Source organism: Ostrea edulis, chromosome 9, assembly GCF_947568905.1.
Source record: "Ostrea edulis chromosome 9, xbOstEdul1.1, whole genome shotgun sequence".
NCBI classification, from domain to species: Eukaryota; Metazoa; Mollusca; class Bivalvia; order Ostreida; family Ostreidae; genus Ostrea; species Ostrea edulis.
Window position 1 is genome coordinate 50,775,576 of NC_079172.1, and position 13,828 is coordinate 50,789,403.

General features: G+C 37.7%; 1 protein-coding gene across 1 annotated transcript in view; it reads left to right on the plus strand.

Annotated features, from left to right (window-relative positions):
- The first annotated feature begins 616 nt into the window (after positions 1-616).
- Positions 617-13,828, plus strand: part of LOC125660078 (synaptic vesicular amine transporter-like) — a 37,425-nt gene continuing 24,213 nt past the window's right edge. Inside the window, exons 1-5 of the mRNA XM_048891922.2 lie at positions 617-699; positions 4,615-4,739; positions 5,081-5,324; positions 5,540-5,598; positions 7,087-7,170. Coding sequence (XP_048747879.2) covers positions 617-699; positions 4,615-4,739; positions 5,081-5,324; positions 5,540-5,598; positions 7,087-7,170 — 595 coding nt within the window. The remainder of the gene's footprint in view (positions 700-4,614; positions 4,740-5,080; positions 5,325-5,539; positions 5,599-7,086; positions 7,171-13,828) is intronic.

Here is a 13,828-nt window from a genome sequence, read left to right on the forward strand (position 1 = left end):
ATTACTTTGACTATACTATAGACTTTTAATTTGTAAAACTATAATATTTATGGTTCAGTTTACTACTTTAGGATAAATTATTTAAATTATTTTTGAAATACCTATGTCTGATTGTTGTATATTTTTATAATTATTTTATTGTTAAAGCGCTTTAGAGTAATTTTAATTACTGTATATTTAGCGCTATATAAATGCTATCATAATAATAATAATATATACATGTAGGTATTTAACCTTTTTAGCAAAATCCGAGACAGTCTCCTGCAGAACAAATCAACAGTTGAATTACGACACAATGTAATAAGTTTTTCGTCATCAGCAGACGACTACAGCGCAATTCATTGCACTAAAATGAAAATGATAGTACTTAGAAATACCCGCCAGATGCCAAAACTTAATTCTCGTAAACAGAAGTATTCCAGTCCCACGACTGGAACGACTACGCAGTGCTTCTCACTTTTCCACTGTTCTCACCAGGTTTGAAAGAGAATCATTGTCTGTCCCAATGTAAACTAGATTTTAATTCTGTTCAGCTATTTGTTAGACATACATACAAAAGACGAACTAAATAAAGCATTAAAACTATTGCCGTTGAGAGAGATTGATAACGAGAACGATGTACGAGAATCCAGTATCTGCTAGACTACTAGTCGGGCAGGTGAAATCTCCAAACGGTCCGACCAAAATGCGACAACAAAAGTAAGGCATAATGTAACGATTTTTAATCTATCCTAATAAAAGAAGAATCAAACATGATGCAAAAGAGCGTTATCCAACACCAAATATGTACAGTTGTATGTGTTCTATTTGCAAATGCGTGTATCAATTAATTACCGAGAAGGTATGCATCATTTAACGTGCACACCTATATCGCAAATGGATATGACATCCACATGGTGTAGTATAAGTAAAACTGAGTTAGGGATTGTGGTACGGCATATTACCCATCAACACAGATTTTAAAGTCCTCATCAATTTGATTTGATCTTATTGTTCTCGTCAATAAGGTAGTGATTTGATCTTATAGTCTTCATCAATAAGGTACTGATTTGATCTTATAGTGCTCATCAATAAGGTACTGATTTGATCTTTTAGTCCTCATCAATAAGGTACTGATTTGATCTTATAGTCTTCATCAATAAGGTAGTGATTTGATCTTATAGTCCTCATCAATAAGGTACTGATTGTACTGTTTTGCTGCTCCTTCCATACATGTACGAAAAGGTGAATTTTGAATTGTTTTTCTTGGTGACGTGAACTAGAGAGGCCCTCTTGTCTAGAACCATGTCTGTGTGCATGAATTTTTGGGGGAATTCAAAGGCGAAATCATTGAGGATTGATTGATTGTATCTTGTTTAACGTCCCCGTCCAGAATTTTTCACTCAAATGGAGACGTCCCCAATACTGGTGAAGGGCTTCAAATTTAGGTCCATGTTCGGCGCTGTCACTTCTTGTTTTAACGACCAAGGTCTGTCGCAGCCGGGATTCGAACCTCAGCCTTCCGCATGCTGGGCGAACGCTCTACCTCTAGACCAAGGCGTAATAAACCCGAGACATTTGATTTAAGCAGGAGGGACAGTCCATCGGACGGCGCACGTATACGTACTGTTCTCTAGCGAGGTTTATACATTCACAGTAAACTGTGTGTCCAGCTGTTGAGGTACAGAGACATTCATATATCTAAAACTTCATATCCATAAGATTGTACAGTATTTTAAATTGAAAAAAATACATTCCGTTATCATGCACGATGTCGTATGTAATACTCGTAAAAAACCATTCAAACTGAAATACAGCAAAGTCACATATGGTGTTGTAATTTGAATGTCTTTTAAGGTGTTTTAAGAAGTTAATCCTCTGAGACAGAGGCCACATGTGGCATCCAATATAGTCACATTGAGACAAACATCTGATCTGAGGAAGGCGATTTTAAGGTAAGGAAGACATAAGGTGTTGACAGTCCCACCTTCCTCTCATATTTTGCTCTATGGAGATAGTTACAATATTTTACAAGATGACAACGTAACCATCAGTCATGCAGTAGTAAAACCAGGGAGCACAAAAGCCCGGGCCTACACATAATTTTCACCCAAAGAAATTAAGTCATATATGCCCAGAACAAAAAGTTGTATATGCCTATCTCTGCACTTTCTGGTTAGGGTCACTTTGGTATGCTATTTCCATTCACCACAACATTAAATTAACGGTACTAGATTGCATCCTTTGGGTTTCATTTTTAATTTGTTGAGCTCTCTTAAAAAGAGGTACATTTCAGCCGGAAAGCAAAGTCAACAAAATTGTCAGAAAGTAATATATTTGTTCTTCAAAAGTTGCCTAATTGCTGTGTACCCAGCCAGGACCACATAAATAGTCCAAGGCGACCCACGGTTCTTCAATAAACGGCGAGTTCAGCATTATCATCTAGGTAAGGGCAGGGAGCCCAGACAAAAATAAAGTTCAACTAGACACGGATCTCGTTGCGCGCAACGAGTAGGTCTTCCGTCCAATTTCTGATGAAATCAGATCTTCACTGGGATAATTCAATTAATGAAGAACGACTATACATGAAAGGAAAAAGCACCTAAATTCTTAAAAATAGAGCGATAAACACGCAATCAATAACTTTTTTCACGAGAAACTTATGATATTACATATTGATTAGAAGTTGTTCAGCTGAGCGAGGTCTATCTAACAGATATATTTTTATAATCAATACAAAACTTTACAAACAATCTCATATTGCAATTAAATGCTTTTCCACAGTAATACATGTATCAGTATGCTGATGCATGGAAACATAGTAACTGTACGAAAATATCTTACAGTTAGACACGTAAACATTTCATATCTATTGAATCCTGTGAGGATCCGGGTTAGAATAGGTCCTCATCACCCATTGTTTGCCGTACGAAGCGACTAAATGGGGCGGTCCTTCGGATGAGACCGCAAAAACCGAGGTCCCGTGTCACAGTAGGTGTGGCACGATAAAGATCCCTCCCTGCTCAAAGACCGTAAGCGCCGAGTATAGACCTAAATTTTGCAGGCCGTTACCGAAAATGGTGACGCCTCCATATGAGTGAAAAATTCTCGAGTAGGACGTTAAACAATATACAATGAATCAATCATATCTATTGACGAAAGAGTGTTCTGCGTATGATCAATTTTTACCAAGACAGGCTACTGACAAATAATTTGATGTTACAGGGGTGTAAACTTTCTCGTTTAAAGTCAACATTTCGTACATCCTATGGTCGTTATAAAGATTTTATTTACAAATACATGTCATTAGGTCGAATATTGTCTGACGTGTTTCATACCGATTGCTAGGCCCTTTTTTTTTGCATATTTTGATCACATATTACTCTATTTAACCGATCAAGATAGAGGGCTCACGGTAGGTGTGGCCAATCAACAAGAGATGGTTGCTTTTCTTAGGCACATGATCCCACTTCTGGTACTTCTAGGAGTCCGTGTTTGTCCTGCTCTTAGTTTAGTTATTTATGAGATTGATCCCTGTTCGTTATCATTACCCATTTCAAAATCATGTTTGACTTATAATTATTTCGTTTTGTTATTTCATTCGCACTTATTGGAAACACACGTCTGGTCTACATACGGGGTATAATCAGAAATTCATATTGCATGTACTGAGACGAATCACTTTATTTCTTGGAAAATAATTTCTATCTTGCTTTGAAAATGATTTTAAGCCCAATTATCAATTTAAAAATATGTCTGAGATAGTTTTTCTTTTCATCGAATGCATTTAAAAACAATGTTTCTGTTAGTCGGAAATCGATGTCCTAGGGGAAGCATATCAGACACCCGATCGTGTTTTATTACTTTATCCCCCCCCCTTTTTTTTTTTTATTAAAATACACCTTTTCCTTCAATTCATGTAAGAATAACGTAAATTTAAGTTTAAGACCCCCTGATTCTACGTGCCTAGGTTAAAGGTAACATTGAAACTATTCACCCAGCAGAAAAAGTCATTTCTAACCGAGGGGCAGTATCATTTTGATTTTGTTCAGGGAGGACTTTCGAAATCGTAATAGACATCGACTGTTTCTGATATGAACACGTTTACATCAATTCAACATAAACAGCCAACATTGTTAGAGCTTCTGAAAGATAAAACACACATATCTATATTAATATTTTTCATTTTTATCTGAAATAAACAAACACATGTTGTCCAAGGAAATACAGACATGTGTGTTCTTTTTAATTTTTCAACAAGAACAATTTTCAAAACTTTAAGTAAGCAAGGTCAGATGATAATAATTTTATTCAGTAAATCTACAATCTGCTGAATGCTGAAGATTAATTCCATTTCCGGTAGAAATCTACATGCTAGCCATTGCAGAGTCTCTTTCGGAATTAAAGCAATCATAATCGAACAGAAATGTAATGTTTCGCCCCAAAGCAAATAATTCCTCTGTAACAATTTGTTTCTTCGTTGCTGTGGTCAACGCGCGTGAAATAAGAAGTTCTGTGTATTATATATAATTAACTCTCATGGTTGAATATCTTATAATTAAAGTCTGCTTAATTTTGTTTTCAGTCCCGTGATTCTATTACTCGTTGTCTTTGTTCAGTTTTTCTGTTCTGTAGGTCCCCTTTACACACCATGGAGCAAATTCGGCACTTTGTAGAAACGTTAAATTTTAGTCGAACTACAATTCTCGTCCTCATTGTTTACACTAACACGTTGGATAATATTCTACTAACATCAGTTGGTAAGTACACTTATTTCAACTTAGAAATTCTCCATACAGTTTAAAATTATTTTATGATCTCCTGGTTTTATAAATGCTCTAGAAGATTGGAAACGATTTATGACCTGAATAAGCTTTATCAGGTTAGTAAGTTTAACTTTTAAAAACAAAGTATGTTTATCATCTATTAAGACAATTCTCAATGTTAATATCAAAGTTTATATCATATACCATACTATGCATGCTTTTCTTGATAAAAGAATTTCAATCAGAACAATTGTGTGACACATTTCCAGATATTCTATTAGAATCATTCCTCTTCATGCTGGTCATATGTAACATTACAAATGTCCGTTTTCCAGTACCCATTATCCCAGAAGTAATGATGGAGATTGATAAAAACGAAGAATATGTTAAAGGCGGAAATGACAGCATTAGTCTGGATACCGCTTCTGGTGATCGGAATGTGTCGCTCACATTTACGAAACAATTGCTACGAGAATCTTACAAAGCAGTAGACGAAAACAGCCAAGTTGGGTTTCTTCTCTCGTCCAAAGCACTAATTCAGATCATCGCAAATCCTTGTGTGGGATTTTTATCGGAAAGGTATTCTTAAGAAAATATATGAGATCTGCTCGTTTGTGCAGAAAAACGTTCGTTCATATGGAACTTTAACTGTAATAATTCAAAATCAGCTTTACGTGTATAGGGGGTTTCATCAAACTTTCCATACCACATATATAAATCTCAAAAGGTCATTGATAAAAGGCACACAGAAGTATATTTCAAACATACACTGTACGTTGTTTTTTATCCACCAGATGTGGTTATCATCTTCTCCTAGTTGTGGGCACTTCCTTACTTATCATCACCTCGCTGGGTGAGTTTTATCTGTTGTTGGTTAGCCTAGCTGTGGGCACTTCCTTACTTACATGTATCATCACCTCGCTGGGTGAGTTTAATCTGTTGTGGGTTAGCGTGCGGTATTCTTGTAGTGTTTTGGAATTAGACCCGTCTTTGTTTAATTTGGAGTTTTACATCACTAAGAACGTTAATGTTTTATATAGAAAATAATCAATCACTATTAGGAAGATACCAGAATGATACATTAGTGCCTCTTCCAGAGTCCAATATGGAAGTGTGGGCAAATAATGACAGAAAGGCACACTTAGTCCTGTTTTAATCATGTTCGAGGGCTGTACGAAAAGTTCGCAAACACTGTAATTACGAGAAAATGACTGCGTGCTTAGGGTTGTTAATTTTATTTCAATTCATGATAAGTATTAATGCTTATCTATTGCAAACTAAAATAGACACGACGACTTTTACACGGCAGGTTGCGAGTTTATAGAGCAACATATCAGTTTCTTCTGACGTTACGTTGCGAGTTTATAGAGCAACATATCAGTTTCTTCCGACGTTACGTGACGTCAAACATCTTTTCAAAGATTTTAATTTTTTTTAAAGAAAAGACACCATTTAATTTCACGCACTTTTCATGTCATTTCATCACTTGTAGAATATATCTTTATAACATGACATGGTGTTTATATTTATGCTTTTGTTATTGCTCAGTTAAATCCGAGAATTTATAATGCACAATTTGTAATTTACCCGCAGTATATTGGTTTCAGAGTAGAATGCGATCACAACAAGACTTTTTCGCGAAGTTTTTCAACAACCCTCGTACATGTATAACGGTAATCACTGTTTTGATTTATGTCGCTATTTGAATACTAAGTACAATAATTATGACTATCTATTATCATTTTCACTACGCTATATACAACATCGTTATAGATTTTTTTGGTTTATTTCCTGCGCGATCTTTTGTTTTATAGCTTTTAGGACCTTATCCGTGGTACCTGCTATATGACATACATGTAGATTTGACACTGATCAATAATTATTGTGGTTCGTGCGACATTCTAATGTTTTAAAGTTACTGTTCTTTTGCCAAGCAGCTCGACGTTAGAATTGAAAGTTGTGACCTTAAGATCACGAAGCATTCGCTCGACAGATCGATCCTCGAGTAACCGTGACATGTTACTAGGGAGGCAGTAAAATTCTTACCAAAGTAATTGGTCCAAACGAACATTACACGAGCACTATTGGAAGGACTTTAGTGGGAGGCTTCTTTAATTTGGAAGTACTGGTTTTTGTTGATCTTTAAATAGGGAGTCATTGCAGAATAATCCACATAAAAATGTCACAAAAGGACTATTTACCTTAGATTTCACTGAGGGTCGTTTGACCATTAACATATTTTTGGTACGTGCCTTTCGACTCTGACATTAGAAGCAGTCCAAAGAAATACCCTTCACTGTCATTATTGTTTCATAAACATTTTGTTTATTCTTTTCATTAGTTTACACGTGTGCAGGGTCGTTTGCCACCTTCCTTGCTGGAAGACTTGTTCAGGGTATTGCGTCAGCCTTCTGTTCCATTGCTGGTAAACATCTAATTCATTCTTAACATCCTTCATATTATATTGTTACATTTTTTTCTTTCGTAACATACTCATTTTTTTCAGCTGCCTTTGAGATTCATCATTTGATACAGCACAATATATTATCTCTCTTCCCTAGTAGTTCAGTCATTTTATCAAATCTCGAAATAGGGAAGTAATTGTAAGTTCCCTTTTTTACCAGCTTTCTAACACTTTTTAATAGTTAGACAAATCTCTGCATAGGAAATGTGTTATTTTTAGGCTAAAAGTTCATATATTGAAATCTGAAAAAACAAATATTACTGATTTTTCAATCAATTGAATATTTTGATTTGTATACATTTAGAACCATCCATGATAAGATTTAAAATGCTATCAATAAGCAAACTTTAAAAAAAAATTTAATCGATGCAGGCTACTGACAAACAAGTTGATGGTGCAGGGGTTCCAATAGTCTCGTTTAAAATCAGCATTTCGCAAATTCTTTGGTCGTCATAACGATCTAGTTTGCCAATACAACCTATCATTGAGTCAAATGCTGTCTGACGTGTTTCATGCCGATTGTTAGGTCGTTCTTGGCTCACTGATCTTGACTACGGATAACTCCGTTTACCTGATCAAGATATAGGGCTCATGGCAGGTATGACCGGTCGACAGGGGATGCTTACTCCTCCTAGGCACCTGATCCCACCTCTGGTATATCCAGGGGTCCGTGTTTGCCCAACTCTCTGTTTTGTAATGCTTATAGGAGTTATAGATTGATCATTGTTCGTTATTTTCGCCTTTCATTAGTTTTAAAGAAATCAAATGAATAAATTACAAAAAGTAATAATCATATGCTACATAATTCTTTTATTTTAAGTAATTTGTGGTAAGAGTTTAAGAAGAAATTGGGAGATGCTCAATTGAATTCTTTTATTCATTCATTTATTATATATTGTAACTGCTGATATTTATTAATGTCTATTTCACGGAAGGCGTATTCCTAGCTAGAGTACTTTGGTATGATTTCATTATGGTTACAATTTTACTTGCACTGCAATATATCACCAATGCTTTCCCTTCGTAAACAATCTTCTTTGAACAGTGTGAAATCATAGAGAATTGAGACAAAAATTCATCAAAATGTGTTAATTTGATAAACCAAGTGTTTTCAAGCTTGTCAAATTATTGAGAGTCAAACATGTTTTAAAAAATTATGAACTGGGAAAGCATTTACAATTAGTTAATCATAAACGTCTATTGATATTTTATAATATTTACCCTGTGTGTAACATACAAGATATAATTATTGCATCTATTAGAACCTATTAGTATTTATGTATATTTTTCACTCTCCTTTATGTAATTTTCTAGTGCAATATGCTGTACAATGTGTACAAGCATTCATCTCGTATCTACATATATGCAATGTTATCGCGTACAATATATTCTGTAAATGTAAAAATGATAGCACCACTGCCTTGTGGATAGTTGTTGGTGCAACAAAGGCTAAGGGAGACAACCCTACAATAAATTCGGAGTGTGGATCGTAGGCGGTTTCTTGGTCATATTCTGACAAAACTGACTATTCCTGCACCTAGTGTCACCTTCAGTCGTCTCGACTATGTCTTGTCACTGGAAGCAAGTGACCCTGGACCAGAGAGTGTTGACTATGCTGCGCAAATTATCCACAATTCAAACCAACTCACGCGCAAGTTACGACATATAAACAGTAGTTGAAGTTCAACTCCAAGCCCTGTGGCGATGGGAGCTCGTCCACGTAGCTGGTGTGGAGACACTGGCGGCTGCAGACGCAAACCTGCATACAGGCGGCTCAGGATATTGGTCGCTTCTCTTCTGACCGAAGCAGCAGAGGAAGTGTCTGAGCAGCCATATTTAGGACAGCACTGCTCACCTCCACAGCATGATGAAGGGTCTAGAAAACGTGACCTAAAATTGTCTGCTTCAAATATTCGGGCTAGATTATCACATCTAGCAGGGGTCCCACCTAGCGGTCGAAAAACAAAAGGAAAGATAACGGTGACTCCACTTATCCCCGGAGCGTGTAATACACGTACCCTCTTGGACAACCCCAACGTAGAGAGACCATCCAGACGCACAGCAGTTGTTGCTAAAGAGTTGGGCAGATACAATGTGGATATTGCTGCACTGTCTGAGATTTGCCTAGCTGAACAAGGCCAACCAACTGAAGTAAAAGCTGGCTATACCTTCTTCTGGAGTGGCCGCAAAACCGACGAACGCCGTAAATCTGGTGTTGGATTTGCAGTCAGAACCAAGATTGTTGATAACCTCACAAACTTACCAAGGGGCATAAACGACAGGTTCATGACTAAGCGTTTACCTGTTGGAAAGACCACACATAGAACTCTCTAATCAGTTGCTATGCTCCAGCAATGACCAACCCTGAAGAGGTCAAAGACAAGTTTTATGAGGAGTTAGATACTCTCATCTCCAGCATCCCAAAATGCGACAATCTCTGTTCTTGGAGATTTCAACGCTCGTGTTGGTACAGACAGCCATATTTGAGAAGGCGCTATAGGCAATCAAGGTGTAAGAAAATGCAACAGCAATATGACTCTCCTGCTTAGTACTTGCATCCCCCATGACTTACTTATTACTACCGGAATACTGGTTTCGCCAAGCCAATCGTAAAACAAAAACTACATGGATACACCCTAGGTCCAAACATTGGCATTTCATTGACTACATAATAACAAGAAAGGCGGACAGACATGATGTCAAGGTAACTAAGGTCATGTGTGGTGCTGAGTGCTGGACGGATCACAGATTTGTCATCTTCAAACTGGACCTACATGTAGCTGTCTAACGTAGACCTCAATGGAAGAAAACCCTAGGACATATTGATGTGTCTAAGCCAAAGAACAAAGAAAAAGTCAATGAACTTGCCTCTGAACTCCAAAACAAATTCAACAATATCGTATTTGACAAAGACGGTGCTGAAGGTACCTGGGCAAAGTTCAGAGACACTGTCCATGCTACATCAATTGAGGTTTTTGGCCCAACCGAACGCAAACATCAGGACTGGTTTGATAAAAATGATGAGGAAATCATTGCCATGCTAAAAAAGAAAAACTCACTACACCAAGACTACATCCAGGACCCACAGTCAACATCCAAGAAAGATGCCTTCTCAAACATCAGATGCACCGTTCAAACAAAGTTATGCCAGATGCAGCGGAAATGGTTCAGCAACAAAAATACAACAGCTTGCAGATATGCACGACTCCAAACGTCTCTACGGGTCCCTGAAAGCAGTCTATGGTCCTCAAGTTTCAGGTACATCACTTCTCCTTATTTCAGATGGCTTGACATTGATCACAGACCGTGAACACATTCTTGAAAGGTGGGCAGAACATTTCAACTTCATCCTTAACCAACAATCATCCATAAATGACGAGGCTATAGACCTTCTTCCACACACAAGTACACACTAACAAAACGATGCATGCTGAACCTTCCTTGCAAAAAATCCAAAAGGCCATCATGCAGCTTTCCTGTGGTAAATCACCAGGTTCAGATGCTATTCCAGCCGAAATTTACAAATCCTTTGGAGATTTACTGACACAGAAATTATTGGATTTGTTTGTGTCCTTCTGGAAAGAGGGTTCCCTACCACAGGAATACAAAGATGCTTCCATTGTGCATCTATACAAGAAAAAGGATAACAGACAAGTCTGTGACAACCAGAGAAGCATATCTCTTCTTTGTATAGCGGGCAAGATTCTTGCAAGAATTCACCTGAACCGTCTGATACTGCACCTGGAGAATGGTTTGCTACCGGAGAGTCAATGTGGCTTCCGAGCTGGAAGAGGAACTGTAGACATGGTATTTGCAGCCCGTCAGCATTAAGAAAGGTGCTTAGAGCAGAACCAAGACCTTTATAAACATTTGTGGACCTGAATAAGGCCTTTGACACTGTGAGTAGGGAAGGTCTGTGGAAAATAATGGCAAAGTTTGGATGCCCAGAACACTTCATCAGGATGGTTCGCCCGTTCCACGACGGTATGATGGCTAGAGTCCTCAGTGATGGAGAAGCATCCCAAGACTTCCCTGTAAGAAACAGAGTCAACCAGGACTGTGTTCTAGCTCCGACCTTGTTTAGCATGATGTTCTCGCCAATGGTGACAGATGCCTTTACTACAGAAGACCCGGGTGTACGTACTAGATAACGCACCGATGACAAGCTCTTTAATCTGCGAAGACTCAAGGCTGTAACCAAGGTCAAAGAAACTGTTATCCGTGACCTGCTGTTTGCTAACGACTGTGCCTTAAATGCTACCACTGAAGCAGACATGCAACACAAATGTCAATAAGTTATCCAGGGCATGTAAAAACTTTGGGCTAACAATAAGCACCAAGAAGACCGAAGTCCTGCATCAACCCGCAGCAGGAAAACCACATGTGGCTCCTGTCATCCAGTTCAACACAGAGAATCTTGAGGCGGTGAACAAGTTCACTTATCTCGGAAGCACACTATCGCGCGCAGTACACATCAATAACGAAGTGGACTGCAGGATTGCGAAAACGAGTGCAGTATTTGGAAACCTAAAAAGCAATTTTTGGAGTCGTCGAGGTATCAGTCTGGAAACGAAGCTATGTGTCTACAGGGCAGTTGTAATCACAACCCTACTGTATGCTTGTGAAACAAGGACAGTCTATCCGATGGCAAAACAAAATATCAGATACAGAGGTTCTTTCTCGTGCAAAATTGCCCTCGATATAAGTCCTTCTTCAACGCTCCCAAGGTCGTTGTACTGATCACGTTTGCAGAATGCCTGATACAGGAATAGCTAAACAACTTCTGTTTGGAGATTTATCTTACGGAAGTAGGTCTTTAGGGGGTAACACAAACGTTTCAAGGACTACCTCAAAGCCAACCTGAAGACACTTGGCATCTGTAACGTACTGATTCCTGGGAACACCTCGCAAAAGACCGCACCGCTTGGCGAACAGCTATCTCTGCTGGGTCAAAAACTGCAGAAAACACACGTCTGGGGGAGTGTAAGAGGAAACGTGCTCTTGGGAAGATGAGGGTAGCAAGCACCTCCACAACAACCGACTTCAAGTGTCCTACATGCAGCATATATTTCCATACAAGAATCAGCCTGACTAGTCATCTTCGGACACACCGACCACACTCGACTACTCAGATGTCATGCTCATCGTCGACAACGATAGATGAACATCATTCTGTAAATACTACAAACTCGAAAATGTTACCCCCCCCCCCCCTGTCCAAATTATAGGAAGTTTATATTTTATATCCTTTTATATCAACTGCATTAGCATTGTCCTAGCTTAAGTAATTTACATCAAGAAAATATTGATTTGCGTTGGCTACCTTTTTACTATATTTAGTGTTTTTAAGCATTTGTACATGTTTTATTGGCTGGGCTACTTTGAATCATGTGACTAGCCACTCTGTTTTAAACTCCAACCAGTCAATTTGTAGTTATTAGTGAGTTTTCTGATTTAATCCCATTGTTATGTAAGATTATGTAAATATGCAATCTTAGTTTCTAGTCATTTGTTAGATTTAATAAATGATAAATTCACACAATGGTAATCTTTCTTTTCCTTTCATTTGTAAAGTACAGCAAAACAAGCTGCGAATTACCAGAATTGTTTTCTTACATTCTTTGGACAAAATTGTGGATACAAATATTATTGATCTGTGTTGTCCCGTCCGTTTATGTAATATTTTAGAAAACAATCGATTGTATAAAAAAATTTTACTGTGTTATAAATTGCGAAAATTTAATTACCTCCGTATAAATATTCAAAATGGAGACATAAGACGCCGGAATGTACTGAATAATCCGTTTAATTTCCGTTTTGCCCATAGGATCTTCTTGAATACCTGGAATTTTAACACAACAACACTGCTTTAGTTGTTGGTTTTTATTACCTTTTCTTTTAGAAGCTCCAGGTTCTGCAGTATACGGGGAGTTTTGTTGAACATAACAGTGTTCGAGTATGGTACATGCATCTCTACAAACTTGATTTCGTGTGCATTCATTAAAATTGCTAAGCATGCTGGTCCTGTATTCATTAGTCTATTAGTGTCAATTATGTTTTAAGTAACATTTGCATTTAGAGTTACTGCTGTTTCCATTTTGACGTTGACTTTTGCCAAGGTTTTATGTAACGTCCTTTATGAAAGGCCAAGATAACGAACAGTGATCAATCTCATAACTCCTATAAGAAATACAAAATAGAGAGTTGGGCAAACATGAACCCCTGGACACACCAGAGGTGAGATCAGGTGCCTAGGAGGAGTAAGCATCACCGCCGTGAGCCCTATATCTTGATAAGGTAAACGGAGTTATCCGTAGTCAAATCAGTGTATCAACCTTTTTAGGTAACGTCCTGTATCAATCTTTTTAGGTAACGTCCTGTATCAATCTTTTTAAGTTCACCATAAATGTGTTTCCGAGTAACTACTTTCTCTTTTAATTTTATCAACTTTTGCCTTCACTAAGTTATCGAAGTTCTTTAAAAATCTGAAACACAAGTATACAAATGGTCAAACTGCGATATGAGAAGCGAGTTTTATTAAGACAAATCTCTCAAATAGGTGTTAAGTTTCTTCCTTTGTTCTAGACGCGAATTGATTTTAACTTTAAGTTTTGGTCAT